Raw genomic sequence first — 18,802 nt, 5'->3', positions numbered from 1 at the left:
ACCTTTGAGGGAAGGAATGGATGACGTTTCGGATCGAAACCCTTCTTCAGACCTAAGTCTGAAGAAGGGTCTCGACCAAAACGTCACCCGTTCCTTCTCTCCAGCGATGCTACCTGTCCCGCTGAGCTACTCCAGCATTTTGTGTCTACCTTCGATTTAAACCAGCATCTGCAGTTCTTTCCTACACTCCTTACCTCTGAGTATCATTATAGCAAAGCAAGTTAGATTTATTTTAAACTGCCTATGATGAAAATATGGAATAAAAATGGATAATGCTGGAAACAAAAATAAAATGCCGGAGGAGCTCAGCAGGCCAGGCAGCAACCATAGATACAAAACAATGTTTTGGATCGAGACCCTGCATCAGGACTGAAAGTGTAATGAGGGGAGAGCTGGTGTACAGTCAAAGAGTAAAAGGTAACGACCAAGGGAGGTCTACCTCTATTCTGTCTAAAGTGGGGGAAAGCAGAACTGCAGGAAATGATGGAGAAGATAGACACAAAATGCTGGAGTAACTCAGCGGGACAGGCAGTATCTCTGGAGAGAAGGAATGGGTGACGTTTCGGGTTGGGACCCTTCTTCAGACTGATGTCAGGGGAATGGGCGGGACAAAGATAGAATGTGGTCGGAGACAGTAAGGTCTGGTAGGAGAACTGAGAAGGGGAGGGGATAGAGAGGGAAAGCAAGGGCTATTTGAAGGTAGAGAAGTCAATGTTCATACCTCTGGGGTGTAAACTAACCAAGCAAAATATGAGGTGCTGTTCCTCCAATTCCCAGGCCAGAAATGTCAGTTTGGGAATGGGAGGGGGAGTTGAAGTGCTGAGCAACCGGGAGATCAGGTAAGTTAAGACGGACAGAGCGGAGGTGTTCATCGAAACGATCGCAGATGCAGGTGAGGACAACGCCAATAACAATGAGGAGTTGGGGGGGGGGGGGAGACCCCTGTTTCCTGTAAAAGGAGGACATCTCAGAGTGAAAACACTTATCTCAAGAAGAACAAATGAGACAGAGATGGAGACACTCAGAAAAAGGGATGTTGTCCTTACAAATGCTAATAATAAAGGGTCTTTGACCTTTGGTATGAATGCTCCCTGAACTACAGAATATGTCCAGTCTTTTTCATTTTTATTAGCAGTGTAGTATGTTAAGGACACAAGTGCTGGAGTAACTCAGCAGATCAGGCAGTATTTCTGGGGAACACGGATGGGTGATGTTTCAGGTCGAGACCCTTCTTCAGACGGTCACAACATTTTCCCCTTAAAGTCCTTTTCTCCAGATAGCATTTATAAATTCAAAAGTTATCTGTTGAGAACTGATGACATGTACTTTCTAAAAAGCCACATCTGTTTCAAAGGAAAAATATACATGTAATTGATATCCAATCTGACTCTCGAGGATCTGTGAATGTCATAGCAGGCTCTAGAGGCATGTATTTGTCTTTCTACTTCCAGCTGGGATAATGGTGACACTGAGAAGATGAGTCCTTGGGATATGGAAGTGATACCACCTCATGGTATGTACAAAGAAAACATAAAAGAGAGAAAGTGTACTTTTCCTTAAAGTGCAGCTTCTAGTCTTTAACATGTTAGGTACTGAATCTGCTGATAATGGAAGTGACAGGTAAGTTTTGTTTTGTGGCCAAAATAGTGCAAAATATTTTTTTGTTTGTTTTATCTTTGTATGCATCTATTTTGTTCTCTGAATGTAAATTGAATCTGAATTGAAACTTTATGCTAATTGAATCAAAGCAAAAGCCACAGACCCTCTCAATATTGCAGGTACACAAAAATGCTGGAGAAACTCAGCGGGTGCAGCAGCATCTATGGAGCGAAGGAAATTAGGCAACGTTTCGGGCTGAAACCCTTCTTCAGTCTGAAGAAGGGTTTCGACCCGAAACGTCGCCTATTTCCTTTGCTCCATAGATGCTGCTGCACCCGCTGAGTTTCTCCAGCATTTTTGTGTACCTTCGATTTTCCAGCATCTGCAGTTCCTTCTTAAACTCTCAATATTGCATACAGGTCATACTTAACCATAGCTTTTGATTGAAGTTGATATGATGTGCAAAGCATCTTACGAATTTCACTGGAATAGACATTCTATTTGATGTTTTCCACATTTTATAACTATCCCTATGTAAAGAGCATGATAGAAAATTGAGAAATAATATTTCTTAACATTTGAATGAAAGGTGTCACTGTTTTATAATATGATTATGAAAATGTCATTGCAATCTTTTGGAGATAAGTAAACAAGGAAGTGAAGGTCAGTTGTGACTCCTGTATAAAATGTAGCTGGAGTTAGAGTTTTTTGTGCAAAGTGTTCTGAATAAATAATGAACACCTGTCAAAATGTGGCCTGTAGATTGGTAACAGATCATCGGAATCATAAAATTATGCTGTAGTTTATTACTCACATGTACCGACGTACAGTGGAAAGCTTTTATTTACGTGTTCAGCAGTTAGAGAAAGGGCTCACTGATGCCCTGGGGATGAGTGTGCAGCAGGTCTTTTAGTTCCTTAGTTGAGATAATGGGAAGAAATAGATCTGTGTTATATTTAATTATCTCCTGTAGATTGACTGTGGATTCGGCTTTCTGCAAATAGAGGTCTGAGTGTAGAAGTTCTTGTGTCACAATCTTTTCACACCTTTGAAAAATAGTAGATGGCTTTGCAAGGAAATATTTCTAACCTCATAAATGTTATGTTTAAGCAAATACCCAAAAGCGTATTATGTCCAAATGTGTGCTGTTAATGCTGGTCCGTGTCCGGGTGAATCTTGAGGCAATATTGAAAGAGGGAAGTAAGGTGTTTATAAAGGGCAGTCCAAAAACGTTACAGTCCAAAGCTGTTGACTTTGAGAAGGTGTTGACTTTTGGAAAAGTTTGCTGCTGTCTTGATATTTATTAATCACCAACATCAATTTTAAATTTAAATTCTGTTCTTCAACAATCCGTTCAACTGAGCAGGTCATATTCTTCCCCTACTTTCCAGTTAGATGTGGCCCTTGTGGCTAAGGGGATCAGAGGGTATGGAGAGAAGGCAGGTACGGGATACTGAGTTGGATGATCAGTCATGATCATATTGAATGGCGGTGCAGGCTCGAAGGGCCGAATGGCCTACTCCTGCACCTAATTTCTATGTTTCTATAATGTGGATGAATGTGAGATTATCCATTTTGGTGGCAAGAACAAGAAGGCAGAATATTATCTGAATGGTGTCAGATTAGGAAAAGGAGAGTTGCAATGAGACCTGGGTGTCCTTGTGTCCTCCTTAGTGAAGACGGATCCAAAGTACCTGTTCAACTCCTCTGCTAATTCTTGTTCCACATAATAAATTCACCTTAATCTGTCCTCAAAGGTCCAACTTTAGTCTTAACTAATTTTTTCCTCTTCACATACCTAAAGAAGCTTTAATTAGTCACTGAAAGTAAGCATGCAGGTACAGCAGGCCATGAAGAAAGCAAATGGCATGTGGCCTTCATTGAGAGAGGATTTGAGTAGAGGAGCTAGGAGGTCCAGGGGAGACCACACCTAGTGTATTGTGTGCAGTTTTGTTCTCCTAATTTGAGGAAGGACATTCTTGCTGTTGAGGGAGTCTAGCGTAGGTTCACCAGGTTAATTCCCGGGAATGTCCCGAGGATGGCGGTACTGACATATGATGAATGAATGGATTTACTGGGCTTATATTCACTGGAATTTAGAAGGATGAGAGGGGTTCTTATAGAAACATATAACATTCTTAAGGCATTGGAGAGGCTAGATGCAGGAAATGATTCCCGATGTTGGGGGAGTCCAGAACCAGGGGTCACAGTTTAAGAATAAGGGGTAGGCCATTTAGAACTGAGATGAGGAAAAACTTTTTCTCCCAGAGAGTTGTGAATCTGTGGAATTATCTGCCACTGGATGTATTCAAGAGAGAGTTAGATTTAGCTCTTATGGCTAACGGAATCAAGGGATATGGGGAGAAAGCAGGAACGGGGTACTGGTTTAGGATGATCAGCCATAACCATATTGAGTGGTGGTGCTGCCTCGAAGGGCAGAATGGCCTGCTCCTGCACCTATTCTATATGTTTCTATCCACTCTATCCTGCACTATTCTATATGTTTCAATGAGGTCCCCCCCATATCACATAAAATACCAGCAAAAGTGAAAAACAAAGTCTTATAGAGTGATACTAGAACTGTCAAGAAATGGAAAGAAAGTATAAATTGAGGGATAGAAACATAGAAAATAGGTGCAGGAGGAGGCCATTCGGCCCTTCGAGCCAGCACCGCCATTCATTGTGATCATGGCTGATCGTCCCCAATCAATAACCCGTGCCTGCCTTCTCCCCATATCCCTTGACTCCACTAGCCCCTAGAGCTATATCTAACTCTCTTAAATCTATCCAGTGACATGGCCTCCACTGCCCTTCGTGGCAGGGAATTCCACAAATTCACAACTCTCTGGATGAAAAGGTTTTTCCTCACCTCAGTCTTAAATGGCCTCCCCTTTATTCTAAGACTGTGGCCCCTGGTTCTGGACTCGCCCAACATTGGGAAAATATTTCCTGCATCTAGCTTGTCCAGTCCTTTTATAATTTTATATGTTTCTATAAGATCCCCCCCCTCATCCTTCTAAACTCCAGTCTTTTCAATCTTTCCTCATATGACAGTCCTACCATCCCAGGGATTAATCTCGTGAACCTACGCTGCACTGCTTCAATCACAAGGATGTCCTTCCTCAAATTAGGAGACCAAAACTGTACACAATTCTGTACACAAAACTGTACACACTTGGGAGAATTCTTAAAATTATTCGCTCTTCGCTCAAACCTCTTTTATTTGTATAGATGCACAACACTCGCATGTAATTAGTCAAAAGTGCTGACCCAAGCGGGTCAGGCAGCATCTCTGGAGAAAAAGGATGGGTGGCATTTCGGGTCAGAACCCTTTTTCAGACTGAAAATAAGGGGGGTTGATGGTGAACCAGAGTTAGCAAAAGGCCAGAACAAATCAGGGATGGTTCATTTGTTCTGGCCTTTTCCTACCTCCAGTTACAACCCTCCCCCACTCTCCTCTACTCACTGATGAAGGGTTCCAACCCGAACAGTCACCTGTTCCTTTTATCCAGAGATGCAGCCTGACCCGCTGAGTTACTCCATCTTTGGTATTAACCAGCATCTGCAATTCCTTCCTGCACACACTCACATGTTCATTGTTCTTTTTAAATCTTGAGTTGTTGATATTATCTGAACTGGTTAGATTTTCCTCTCAAGTGATGAGAGTGTTACTGGAACTTTGTTGGTGCCCTTTATGTGGCGACTCTTGGGTATGCAGAACAAAGAATATCACTGTGGTTTGTCACATGTGATAATAATGTATCATTAATCAATCAATGAATTCATTCATTCAATGTGTGTCATTTCTGTTGGATTTCAGCTGTTTTTCCCACTGAGCCGGGCTCAAGTGTTCCTTTGACGGCTGCTGAGCACAAGGTCCAGCTGTACAAACCTCAGGAAGGAGAATGGGGCTGCAAAAAGAGAAATGAAGAATGTGAAAGAATTAAGTCTGGGATCAGTCAACTTATAACTCTGGGTATGTGTAATAAACGATGCAATAAAGCGCAATAATTAAATTAATATAATGCCTGACATTGAAGCTTTGACATGTTTTTTAAGTTCATTTCAATTCTTATTCACCTAAAACCCCATCTTCACTCCACCCAACTCTTGAGCGATTTTGCCGTCTTTATGCCATCCGTCAGGAAATCGATAATGCACCAGAAATCGATAATGTTTGACGACGTTATCCCACTTTCGCATCCTACACACTGGAGACAATTTACACAAGCCAATTAACCTACAAACATGCATGTCTTTGGAATGTGGGAGGAAACCCATGCAGTCACAGGGAGAACGAACAAACTCTGCACAGACAGCATCCGAGGTCAGGATCGATCCTGGGTTTCTGGTGCTGTGGGGCAGCAGCTCTACCGTCTGCGCCACTGTGCTGCCCCTAGTTAGTCATACCCTGTCAATACCTGAATTTGCATTTGATGAAATGTAAAATGCATCAACCCGATTTTACTGTCAGCCACGGGGGTAGTTTAAATGGACAGTGGCACAGCAATTAGTAGCGCAGCACACAATTCTAGTTACCTGAGTTCAAACCTGACTTTGGCTGGTTCTCCTCTACCCTTATTGCCGCTACCCTTTCCTCCCACAGCCTAAAGCTATGCTGCTTGGCTGGTATAAATGTCTCCTATTCTAGTTAGGTGGCAGGGGGAAATCGGGAGGTGTTGATGGGTCTGTGGGAGAAGAATTGATTGCAAAGAAATTCGGGTTTATTGTCATATGCACAAGTAGGGTGAGGTGTTGGTACAATGAAAATCTCACTTGCAGCAGCATCGTAAACACATACCACTCAGACACCACATAGTGCAGTGCCGTGGTCCAGCAGTAGAGTTGCTGCCTTACAGCACCAGAGACCCCTGGGTTCGATCCTGACTATAGGTGTGGTCTGTATGTGTTTGTATATTCTCCCCATGACCTGCGTGTGCTTCCTCCGGGAACTCCGGTTTCCATCCACACTCCAAAGACGTACAGGTTTGCCTTTTAATTGCCTTGGTAATAATTGTAAATTGTCCCTAGTTTGTGTAGGATTATGTTAATGTGCGGGGATCGCTGGTCGGCACAGATTTGGTGGGCTGAAGGGCCTAATTCCGTGCTGTATCTCTGAATTAAACGGAACTTTTTTTTTTAATGCATAAATTATGTATATTATGCAAGAAATATACAACATTATGCATAAATTATACAGCAGTGGGGAAAAAAACAGGTATTGAGTGCATTGGTGAGGAATGGGTCTGATGGGAATGTTCGGAGAGATGGCATCGGCTGGGCTGAATGTCGGTGGTCACTCGCATAGGAAAATAAGAGAAATATAAATATGAAAAAACATGCTGATATATCATGAAGATGAAAAATAAATGTTCTTCAGGGCATTATCTTAAATTAAGTTAATTAATTAATATGAGGCTCACGCATTTCATTCATAATTTATTTTCACTCTAATGTTGATCTCATTTGTATGAAAAGCCTGCCTTTGGGAGATTCATTTGGAATAAGAAGATCTTCGTGTTTCATAGTAGTTTTTCCAATCTTTCAATAACTTGGACAGAGGTGGGGTGGTTACATTCTAAGTATTTCACAGTCAATTATATTGTGAATAATTCCAACAAATGTAATCTTTTTCAGATATTGCTGCTCCATTTGTGGCCCCTGTGGACCTCCAGGCTTATCCTTTGTATTGTACAGTGGTGGCATATCCCACAGACCTCAACACGATTAAAGAGAGGTTAGAGCACAGGTTTTACAGGTGAGCTTTCACCGCATCATACACGGGACCAACTAGAAATGCAGCAAGTTACAGTAGCCAGCAAAATGCAAAGTGTTCACGAAAACTGACCCTTCAGTCCAACTTGCCCCTGCCAACCATGATGCCCCATCTACACTAGTCCCACCTGCCTGCATTTGGCCCATATCCCTCTGAACCTTTCCCATCCATGTAGCTGTCCAAATGTCTTTTAAATGTTGTTTATAGTACCTGCCTCGAATACCTCCTCTGGCAGCATGTTCCATTTATCCACTGTTGTATAAATGTTGCTCCTCAGGGTCCTATTTAGTCTTTTCTCTCTCTCCTTAAATCTATGATCTTTGGTTCTTGATTCCCCTTCTCTGCGTAAATTAATCCGTACTCACCCCATCTATTCACCTCATGATCTTACACACCTTGATAAGATCACCCCTCATCGGTGGAGAAAAATTGATCGATGACATTTCGGATCACGACCCTTCTTCAGACTGATTGAGTGCAAAATTGTAATATGTCTGAAACTTGAGTTGTCTATTCCCTCCACAAATGCTGCCTGATGCACTGAGTTCCTCTAGCGCTTTTATGTTTTGCCCAAGATTCCAGCATCTGCAATTTTGTGTATCTACATTAAATAACAGCACCTGTTGTAGCAGCCATACAACACACCAGCATGGCTATTTAACTTGGGGATCAAAATTCAGACCTCACTTATGACTAAGATTTCAATCTATTGCTGTCAGCTATTTAAGTTAAACATTCTATCTCAGGGAAGAAAAAAAAAGATTGGTGCGTGCTTCCACTGCATTTTACTGCAGGCCCTTCGAGCCTGCGGTGCAGGCTCGAAGGGCCAAATGGCCTACTCCTGCACCTATTTTCTATGTTTACCATCTTGGGGAACTCGGTTAAGGATTTAATGCATTAAAGCACTAGAGTATTGAAGATCAGTTCTTGCTCAGTTTTTTTCACACGTTGAGGTTAACAAACAGTCAGTGTCCCCCTGTGACATGACAAAGCTATTCTTGGAAAGGTGAAAAAATGACAGATTAGGTAATGAATTTAGCTGCACTGACTCAGATTTGTGCCTCTGTTCAAATTAGCTAAATAATTGCCAGATTTACTGGATGAAAATCTCTGGCAGCAGATAGAAACTGCCTCTAGCCTAGCACGTCAGTTCTTATTGATGCAGGGATGTTTGCAGTGGAAAAACAACCAGAAGTGTGAGCTTGCATTGCATAAAGTGAATATTTGTCAGAAAGTTTTTATATTTCATGCAGAGAAGGCATTCATAACTTCATAAGTTATAGAGCAGAATTAGGCCACCGTCTATCCCGCCATTCAATCATGGCTGATTTATCTTTCCCACTCAACCCCATTCTCCTGCCTTCTCCCCATAATAATCCCTGACACCCATACTAATTCACACTTACTCAAATCTTACTCATCCATTGCCATTGTTTACTTTCTGTGATCTCTTTTGCCCACAACCCCACAATATATCAGTGCATTTCCAGTTCTGGTCCACTGAACATAACCATTCCACAAATGGGAGCATGTGACATCAGTGTTCCTGGTTCCAAGCTGTAGAATTTATTTCCTAAAGTCTCATTCTCCTCTGTAGTATTTCTTAAACATGTTGCTTGCCCAAGCTTCTAGAATTCTCTCTTACATCCCCTTAAATAAGGAAATGTTGTATTATTAATGTTCCTGTGAAATACCTCTGAGATTTGCAGTAAGAGCTCTATATAAATACCAGATAACATTATTTTGTTCTCTGTGAAATTCTCTTTGACATCGTTTTTAAAAAAAGTCAGTTTATCCTCTGAATTTGTTGAATTAGGTTCCATCGTGAATCGATAATTCAATTTGCTTTGCATTAAATTGCAGTAGATACTGAACCAGTAATGTTGTACTTTGTGTGAAAATTATAGCAGGGGCCAAATAAAAGTAGCAATAATTTATCCTTGTAAATTTTACAAACTCATATTCCCATCATGGAACTCCTGATTACAGTAGTGAATGTTAAGAGTTTGACTAGGACCTCTCATCCACTTGCCAGGACTAGAGGGTGTAGACTATAGAGAGAGGTTGATCGGGCTGGGACACTATTCCTTGTAGTGCAGGAGGATGAGGGGCGATCTTATCTAGAGGTGTATACAATCATGAGAGGTATAGATCGGGTAGACGCACCAAGTCTCTTGCCCAGAGCAGGGGAATCGAGGACCAATGGACAAAGGTTTAAAGTGAAGGGGAAAAGATTTAAGAGGAATCTGAGGGGTACTGTTTTCACACAAAGCTTGGTGGGTGTATGGAACGAGCTGCCAGAGGAGGTAGTTGAGACAGAAACAATTAGACAGGTACATGGATTAGCATGTTTAGAGGGATATGGGCCAAACGCATGCAGTTGAGCCAAGTGCAGATGAGACATGTTGGTCGGTGTGGACAAGTTGGGCTGAAGGGCCTGTTACCACACTCGATGACGCTATGACTTTAATACATTGAAAATTTAAACAAAGGCCTTCAGTTTATTGACATTTAATTGCCTTCCATAAACAGCAAGAGTAATTAATGGACAATTTCCCACTTAGTTATTGATGGTCTTTTATCTTTAATTTTGGCTTGTATTCAAAGAGATCATATGTGAAAAGAACCTTATTTGATTGATATCATGCTGTGTACGAATGTTCCCAGAAACACCAACATTCTCATCGTTAGACGCATCACCCCTGACACAGGAGTGCTTATGCTCGTCAATGGTTATGTTATAATCATTTTAAATCCAATGCTTATTCAAAATGATGTTGTTTTTCAGACGTGTGTCATCCCTGATATGGGAGGTACGATACATTGAACATAATGCAGGTACCTTCAATGAACCTGGAAGTCCTATAGTTAAATCTGCCAAATTTGTCATCAATGTCCTCCTGCATTTTATAAAGTAAGTTTTGTTTCGTTGTATATGTAAATATGTTGCAGCTAATAAAAATCGCTTGTGCCTTAAAGTGAGACATTTTGTTCGATATACAATGCATATGTTATTAGTTTTATTTTGTGCAGAGGAACAGCACAGAAACAGGGCTTTCATCCCACTGAGTTTGCACTGAGCAGCAATCAGCTCATACACTAACATTATCCTACACACACTAGGGACCATTTACAATTTTTGCCTAAGCAAATTAACTTACAAACCTGTATGTCTTTGGAGTGTGGGAGGAAACCGGAGATCCCGGAGAAAACCCACGCAGGTCAAGGGCAGAACGTAACAACTCCGTACAGACAAGCACCTGTAGTCAGGATCAAACCCGGGTCTCTGGCGCTATAAGGCAGCAACTCTACCACTGCGTCACCGTGCTGCCCGTGTTTTTATAGTTTTTCGTTTGCAGCTCATTTTTAATTAAATGCAAACCTATGAAAACTAAAGCCGGTGTGATTTGTATGCTCGGGTTGCATTGCTTCATTGTAAAAATGTTTATCCTATTTTTCAAATCTGTAAGACATCTCAGGTCGCCATTGCTTAAAACGCTAGAATGTCATTATATTCCCTCATTACTTTCCCAATGATCTCTCAGCTGTCAGTAGTGCTTTAGTTGATTGACCTGCCTTTTGACCATATCCTATTATAACTTAACCTTAACTATTTATTGCTGCAGAGACCAGAGCTGTACTGATATCGTTCCATTTTATAATAACCTGAAGAAGAAAATGATGTCAGATGATGAGGACGAGGTAAAATAAGTTTCTGAAACTGAACAGAATAATTTGATGATGATGGTTCTTTATTGTCACTTGTACCTAGCTAGGTGCTGGGAAAATAATTGTTTTTGCATACAAAGTACACAAAAGAGTCGCCACAAAGGTGATGACAAAGTTACAAAAAGTACTCATCTCTCCCCCATCCCCCCATGACGGGTCCCCCTTTGTTCTTGGCGACGCAGCCCATCCACTTCGGCCCGACCCCCTCCTCGGCCCATCTTGTCCCTGAGGCTTTGTCCTCGTCCCAACTCTGTTCCAGGCTCCAACTTGACCTTGTCTTAGACCCACCCTGACCTTGTCCATGACCCCACCCTGACCTTGTCCTTGGCCCACCCTGACCTTGTCCTAGACCCACCCTGACCTTGTCCATGACCCCACCCTGACCTTGTCCTTGACCCACCCCGACCTTGTCCTTGACCCACCCCGACCTTGTCCATGACCCCACCCTGACCTCGTTCTTGACCCCACCCCGACCTTGTCCATGACCCCACCCTGATCTCGTTCTTGACCCCACCCCGACCTTGTCCTTGACCCCACCCCGACCTTGTCCTTGACCCACCCCGACCGTGTCCTTGACCCCACCCCGACCTTGTCCTTGACCCACCCCGACCTTGTCCTTGACCCCACCCCGACCTTGTCTTTGACCCACCCCGACCTTGGGGCTCTGACCTGACCACCTTGCTTCGACCACTCGTCCGCGCCAGCTTCTCCGTAGGCCGAGGCGCCCTGTGGGTCTCCTCCTCCTCCGTGGACTGACCTCGGCGGGAAAGTCGGGACTGCTCACCCGGAGTATCGCCGTGCAAAATAAACACTTGGTGACAGAATAAATGGATTCAGCCAAGACATGAATGTGTCCAATTTACTCACAGACACTTGGTTTAATGCTCAGTCCGTCCTGAAATATCTGATTATAAGCGGGACACTACATGGGAACATGGGTGCAATAATTGATCTTGGGATATCAGGCATCAAATGGCATTTAAAAAAAGCCTGCATTCCTAATGCTCATTACTGTCTCGGAACTCCGTGGTATACAGTGAACATATTAACATTTGGTGCAAAGGACAGAATCGGACACCATGTAATACTCTATGGCTGAATTGTCTCCCCATAGTTGTCAGTGTTCACATTAAAAATTTAAGCCATAATTATTTACTTGCCAAAATGTAGAGTGTTGCGTTAGCCACTGACATTTTCATTTTATATTTTGCTTGATTTCTGAAGCAATCCTGAGTTATCCAAAGCGCACTAATAATTTATTTGATAATTATTAAGTTGTTTTCTCTTATTTTTGGTCAATAGGATCATGAGGCAGAGAATTCTGATGTTCCAGGAACCTCTACCGGGAATACAAAGGTAGTCTGATTTGTGTCTTGTGTAATATAAGTCCTGGTAGAAAGGCCTAGAGGCCTAACTCATCCGATCTGATGAACAAATTTTACCTGTTGGATTTTTGGGTGTGGTAAAAGAGAAAATATATTGTCTAATACGTGCAACTGTCACATTAATCTATTACTTTAGATACCCATTCGAATATTTTTAAGCATGTGACTTTTACCTTATTTAGACTTTAGAGATACAGTGCGGAAAGTCCCCTTCCACCCACCGAGTCCGTGCCGACCAGCGATCACCCCATACAGTACCACTATCCTACACACGAGGGATAATTTTACAAATTACCGAAGTCAATTAACCTGCAAACCTGTACGTCTTTGGAGTGTGGGAGGAAACCACACCACCCAGAGAAAACCCACGTGGTTACAGGGTTACAGAACGTACAAACTCTGTGCAGATGGCACCCGTGGTCAGGATTAAACCCGGTTCTCTGTAAAGCAGCAACTCTGCCGCTGCGCCACTATGCTGCCCTGTTTCTATAACCAGCCTCCATTTTATCCATTGTGCTTTCGTGAGAAAGATAAATGTGTCAATAATCTTTGTGTTCTTAAGACATTTATTTCATAACGTGCTGTAATGTGGATTGAGCAGGTTTCTTTGGTAATAAGAGGGCATTCATGTTCCAAGGTGCCCAGTTACCGGTTAGAGCTTGCAGTAAAACCTCCCTTCAACCTCCCATCTCCCAAGGGCAGCACAGTGGCGCAGAGGTAGAGTTGCTGCCTTCTCTGGGTGCTCAGGTTTCCTCTCACACTCCAAAGACGTACAGGTTTGTAGGTTAATTGGCTTCGGCAAAATTGTGAATTGTCACTGGTGTGTGTAGGATAGTGCTAGTTTACGGAGATCGCTGGTCGGCGTAGACTCGGTGGACCAAAGGGCCTGTTTTCCATGTCCTATCTCTAAACTCTAAAACAAAACCTCTAAACTGAGAGCCAGGCTGTCAAAAGTAGAAAATGAATGCGGCCAAATATACTTCTCCATTGAGAGTGATGAAGGCTCGAGCTGGAAGATGCTGCTGTATGTGTTGTGGGCATAAATCATTTAACTTGTTTTTGGGGAATACAGGAGTACCGTCCGAGGAGGACCCAGCGCAGTTGTGTTCAGTCGCATGATATAAATGCATGGAAGGAGCGAGGTAGAGAGCTGCTGGAGCTAATCTTTCAATGTGAAGACTCGGAGCCTTTCCGCCGGCCTGTAGATTTATTTCAGTATCCGGTATGTAAATGCCTAAGTTTCTTGATGTGATAGCATCACATATGAGGTTAAACGTGTGAATCTTTCAACTAATAGTGTGCTTAAAATAAATTATATAAAAGGTGGAAGGAACTGCAGACGTTTGTTTACACTAAATGCTGGAGTAACTCAGCGGGTCAGGTAGCTTCTCTAGAGAAAAAGAATAGGTGATGTTTCGGGTTGAGACCCTTCCTCAGACAGAGGGAAATGAGAAGTATGAAAACGTACAGAACATATCAGAGCTGGCACCGTAGCCACGGAGCCCACAATAGCCCGTTGTTGGCTGTGGAATCGGTGAGAATGAAGGGATACACTGAAACTAGCAAGATGACTAGGGTGGGGGAGGGACAGGGAGAGGGGGGATGCAAGATGACTAGGTGGTGGAGGGACAGGGAGAGAGGGGATGCAAGATGACTAGGGTGGGGGAGGGACAGGGAGAGAGGGGATGCAAGAAGACTAGGGTGGGGGAGGGACAGGGAGAGGGGATGCAAGAAGACTAGGGTGGGGGAGGGACAGGGAGAGAGGGGATGCAAGATGACTAGGGTGGGGGAGGGACAGGGAGAGAGGGGATGCAAGATGACTAGGGTGGGGGAGGGACAGGGAGAGAGGGGATGCAAGAAGACTAGGGTGGGGGAGGGACAGGGAGAGAGGGGATGCAAGATGACTAGGTGGTGGAGGGACAGGGAGAGGGGATGCAAGAAGACTAGGGTGGGGGAGGGACAGGGAGAGAGGGGATGCAAGATGACTAGGGTGGGGGAGGGACAGGGAGAGAGGGGATGCAAGATGACTAGGGTGGGGGAGGGACAGGGAGAGGGATGCAAGAAGTACTAGGGTGGGGGAGGGACAGGGAGAGGGGATGCAAGATGACTAGGGGGGGGGAGGGACAGGGAGAGAGGGGATGCAAGAAGACTAGGTGGGGAGGGACAGGGAGAGAGGGGATGCAAGATGACTAGGTGGGGAGGGACAGGGAGAGAGGGGATGCAAGATGACTAGGGTGGGGGAGGGACAGGGAGAGAGGGGAAGCAAGATGACTAGGTGGGGGAGGGACAGGGAGAGAGGGGATGCAAGATGACTAGGGTGGGGGAGGGACAGGGAGAGAGGGGATGCAAGAAGACTAGGTGGGGGAGGGACAGGGAGAGAGGGGATGCAAGATGACTAGGTGGGGGAGGCAGAGCTGCCAAGTAGTACGGATTTTCCGTATTTTGTACGGAAATGCAATAAGAATACGGATGTACGATTTTGTGTTAAAATGGATTTTAAATACGGAGTTCCGTTCAGTCTGAAGAAGGGTCTCGACTAGAAACGTCATTCATTCCTTCTCTCCAGAGTTGCTGCCTGTCCTGCTCCAGGTTTAAACAGAGCGCTGTCAGTTTAACGCGTGGGAATTTAAACGAAGGGCTGTCGGCTACAGCGCTATGGGTTCTAAATATAGCGCTACCGGCTGGAGCGCTATGGCCACAGCGCTATGGGTCACAGACAGTATTGGAAAATTCTCGCATAACTATGAGTCTTTGGAATTCTCTTTCTCAGTGGAAGTTGAGCCTTTGCTTATTTTTCAGGCAGTGGCAGAATTCTGGATAAGCCTAGTGGTGAAAGGTTACCAGTGGGATTGCAGTTATATTGGGATTGGCCTTGATTTTACAGAATGGTGGGTGGGCTCAAGGGGGAGAGAGGGAGGGGTGGAGAGAGGGAGAAGGAGGGAGGGAGAGAGGGAGAAGGAGAGAGGGAGAGAGGGAGGAAGGGAATAAGAAGGAGGGAGGAAAAAAGGAAGGAGGAGGGTGGGAGGTAAAGGGGGAGGGAGGGCGGGAGAGAAAGGAGGGGGAGGGAGGGAGAGAGAGGAAGGAGGGAGAGAGGGAGTGAGGCTTCCAAAATGGCTTCTACATCATCATCTGGTGCTAAAAGCAGGAAGCAGCCATTCAAACAGAAGTATACAAAGCGATGGCAATGAATGCACTGTCAAGTAAGGTGCGTAGAAGACATGTCAATTGGCAGCAAAGTTATGCATTCTTGTACTCTTACATGGGTATGACCGCACATTAAAAAAAAATCAGCAACATGGCACCGCGTAAAAATACTGATTTCCTCAGTAAAATACTGATTATCAGGTACTAGAATACTGAATTTTGAGAATACTAGAATTTTGAGTATAGGAGCAGGGAGGTTCTACTGCAGTTGTACAGGGTCTTGGTGAGACCACACCTGGAGTATTGCGTACAGTTTTGGTCTCCAAATCTGAGGAAGGACATTATTGCCATAGAGGGAGTGCAGAGAAGGTTCACCAGACTGATTCCTGGGATGTCAGGACTGTCTTATGAAGAAAGACTGGATAGACTTGCTTTATACTCTCTAGAATTTAGGAGATTGAGAGGGGATCTTATAGAAACTTACAAAATTCTTAAAGGGTTGGACAGGCTAGATGCAGGAAGATTGCTCCCGATGAAGTCCAGGACAAGGGGTCACAGCTTAAGGATAAGGGGGAAATCCTTTAAAACCGAGATGAGAAGAACTTTTTTCACACAGAGAGTGGTGAATCTCTGGAACTCCCTGCCACAGAGGGTAGTCGAGGCCAGTTCATTGGCTATATTTAAGAGGGAGTTAGATGTGGCCCTTGTGGCTAAGGGGATCAGAGGGTATGGAGAGAAGGCAGGTACGGGATACTGAGTTGGATGATCAGCCATGATCATATTGAATGGCGGTGCAGGCTCGAAGGGCCGAATGGCCTACTCCTGCACCTAATTTCTATGTTTCTATGTTTCTATGAAGTGCTCTGACAAAACATGGCAGTTCTAAGGAGGGATTGAGAGAGAGGGGATGCAAGATGACTAGGGTGGGGGAGGGATGGAGAGAGAGGGGATGTATGGGTTACTTGCAATTAAATAAATCAAAATTCACACCGCTGGGTTGTACGCCGCCCAAGCAAAATATGCTTTTCCTTCAATTTGCGTGTGGCCTCACTCTGACAGTGGAATAAGCCCAGGACAGAAAGGTCAGTGTGGGACGAGGAGTTAAAATGTTAGGCAACCGGGAGATTGCGTAGGCCAAGGCAGACTGCGTGCAGGTGTTCAGTGAAATGATTGCCCAGACTGTGCTTGGTCTATCCGATATATAGGGGTGGAGGAGCCGGAAATTAATAAGATCATGTGAAAGGAGCCATTTGGCCCATCAAGTCTACTTCGCTATTCAATCATGGCTCATCTATCTCTCCCTTCTAACCCCATTCTCCTGCCTTTTCCCCATAACCTCTGACACCCGTACTAATCAAGAATCTATCTACTGTATCTCTGCCTTAAAAAATATCCATTGACTTGGTGTCCACAGCCTTCTGTGGCAAGGAATTCCACAGAATCACCACCCTCTGACTAAAGAAATTCCTCCCCATCTCCTTCCTAAAAGAACGTCCTTTTATTCTGAGACTGTGACCTCTAGTACTAGACTCTCCCACTGGTGGAAACATCCACTCCACATCGACTCTATCCAAGCCTTTCACTATTCTGTATGTTTCAATGAGATCCCCCCTCAGTCTTCTAAACTCCAGCGAGTACAGATCCAGTGCCGACAAACGCTCAAAATAGGTTAACATATTCATTCCTGGGATCATTCTTGTAAACCCCCTCTGGACCCTCTCCAGAGCCAGCACATCCTTCCTCAGATATGGTGCCCAAAATTGTTCACAATATTCCAAATGCGACCTGACCAGCACCTTATAGAGCCTCAGCATTACATCACTGATTTTGTATACAAGCTCTCTTGAAAAAAAAAATGCTAGCATTGCGTTTGCTTTCTTATCTACCGATGCCACTTGCAGATTAACCTTTTGGGAATCCTGCACCGGCACTCGAAGTCCCTTTGCACCTCCGATTTCTGGATTCTCCCCCCATTTAGAAAATATTCTACGTCTTTATACCTACTACCAAAATGCATGACTCCACACTTTGCTACACTATATTCCATCTGCCACTCACTGCCCACTCTCCCAACCTGTCCAAGTCCTTCTGCAGAGTCCTTGTTTTCTCTACACTACCTGCCCCTCCACCTATTTTCGCATCATCCGCAAACCTGGCCACAAAGCCTTCAATCCCCTCATCCAAATCATTAATATGCAGCGTGAAGAGCAGCAACCAAAGCACAGAGCCCTGCGGAACTCCACTGGAAATTCAGATATGGTTGACATGTTTTATCATGTAACACAAACACAATGGAACTGGATTGTATTGTAAACTGAAGACATCGGTACCTTTTAGCAAGCTTCATTCATCACAGTATATTGAGCCTTGCTTTTGTATGTGCATCTATAGCTCTCGTGTCAGTGCATGCAGGTGTGAAATATTTTTTTGTCAGACAACATACCAATGTCAGCGGGAATTAGAGGAGCAGCTGCATTGGAAGACCGCGGATAGTTTTATGAATAATTAGTGGGATATTTTACCTTCCCTAATCTTGACTGGATCACAAAAGGTGGAAAGGGCTTGGATGGGGTGAAGTATTTAGCTTAGTTTAGAGATACAGCACTGAAACAGGCCCGTCGGCACACCGAGCCCGTGCCAACCAGTGATCCCCGCACGCTAACACTATCCTACACACACTAGGGACAATGTACAATTATACCAAGCCAATTAACATACAAGCTTGTATGTCTTTGAAGTGTGGGAGGAAGCCGGAGATCCCTGAGTAAACCCACACAGGTCACGGGGAGTAAGTACAAACTCTGTACAGCCAGCACCTGAGTCAGGATCAAACCGGGCTCTCTGGCGCAATAAGGCAGCAACTCTATCGCTGCCCCACCATATACAAGAAAGCTTCTTTACTCAGTATTTATATTCTCTAGGGCCCCACTAGAGAGGTACAGCACTGGATGGACAACAATGCATGTCAGTGGGGAAGCACTTTTGACCATTGACTATTGGTTTTTAATTGGTTATAGAGAAAGATGGAACTGGCTCACACAAGTTAAGATCCTATATTGGCACACTGTCGATTTTGGAGGCATTAGGTGGGAACATGCAGAGGTTGACTGGGTGAGACTGTTTGCAGTTTGCAATGCCTGGCACGAGGGTATCAAAAACAAAGATGCAT

The 18,802-nt window shown here is 44.1% G+C and overlaps 1 protein-coding gene across 4 annotated transcripts in view; it reads left to right on the top strand.

Moving 5' to 3' along the window:
• LOC116973103 (pleckstrin homology domain interacting protein) overlaps positions 1–18,802 on the top strand; it is a 191,504-nt gene that overhangs the window by 155,256 nt on the left and 17,446 nt on the right. For all 4 annotated transcript variants that reach the window (XM_033020803.1, XM_033020802.1, XM_033020801.1 and 1 more), the window contains exons 29-35: positions 1,452–1,513; positions 5,420–5,575; positions 7,237–7,357; positions 10,164–10,289; positions 11,002–11,077; positions 12,407–12,460; positions 13,562–13,711. In XM_033020803.1, the coding sequence (XP_032876694.1) occupies positions 1,452–1,513; positions 5,420–5,575; positions 7,237–7,357; positions 10,164–10,289; positions 11,002–11,077; positions 12,407–12,460; positions 13,562–13,711 (745 nt within the window). The remainder of the gene's footprint in view (positions 1–1,451; positions 1,514–5,419; positions 5,576–7,236; positions 7,358–10,163; positions 10,290–11,001; positions 11,078–12,406; positions 12,461–13,561; positions 13,712–18,802) is intronic.

The sequence above is a fragment of the Amblyraja radiata genome, chromosome 5, assembly GCF_010909765.2.
Source record: "Amblyraja radiata isolate CabotCenter1 chromosome 5, sAmbRad1.1.pri, whole genome shotgun sequence".
Lineage (NCBI taxonomy): Eukaryota > Metazoa > Chordata > Chondrichthyes > Rajiformes > Rajidae > Amblyraja > Amblyraja radiata.
The sequence above is the reverse complement of the archived record's forward strand: the minus strand, read 5'-3'. Positions and strand labels throughout refer to the sequence as shown.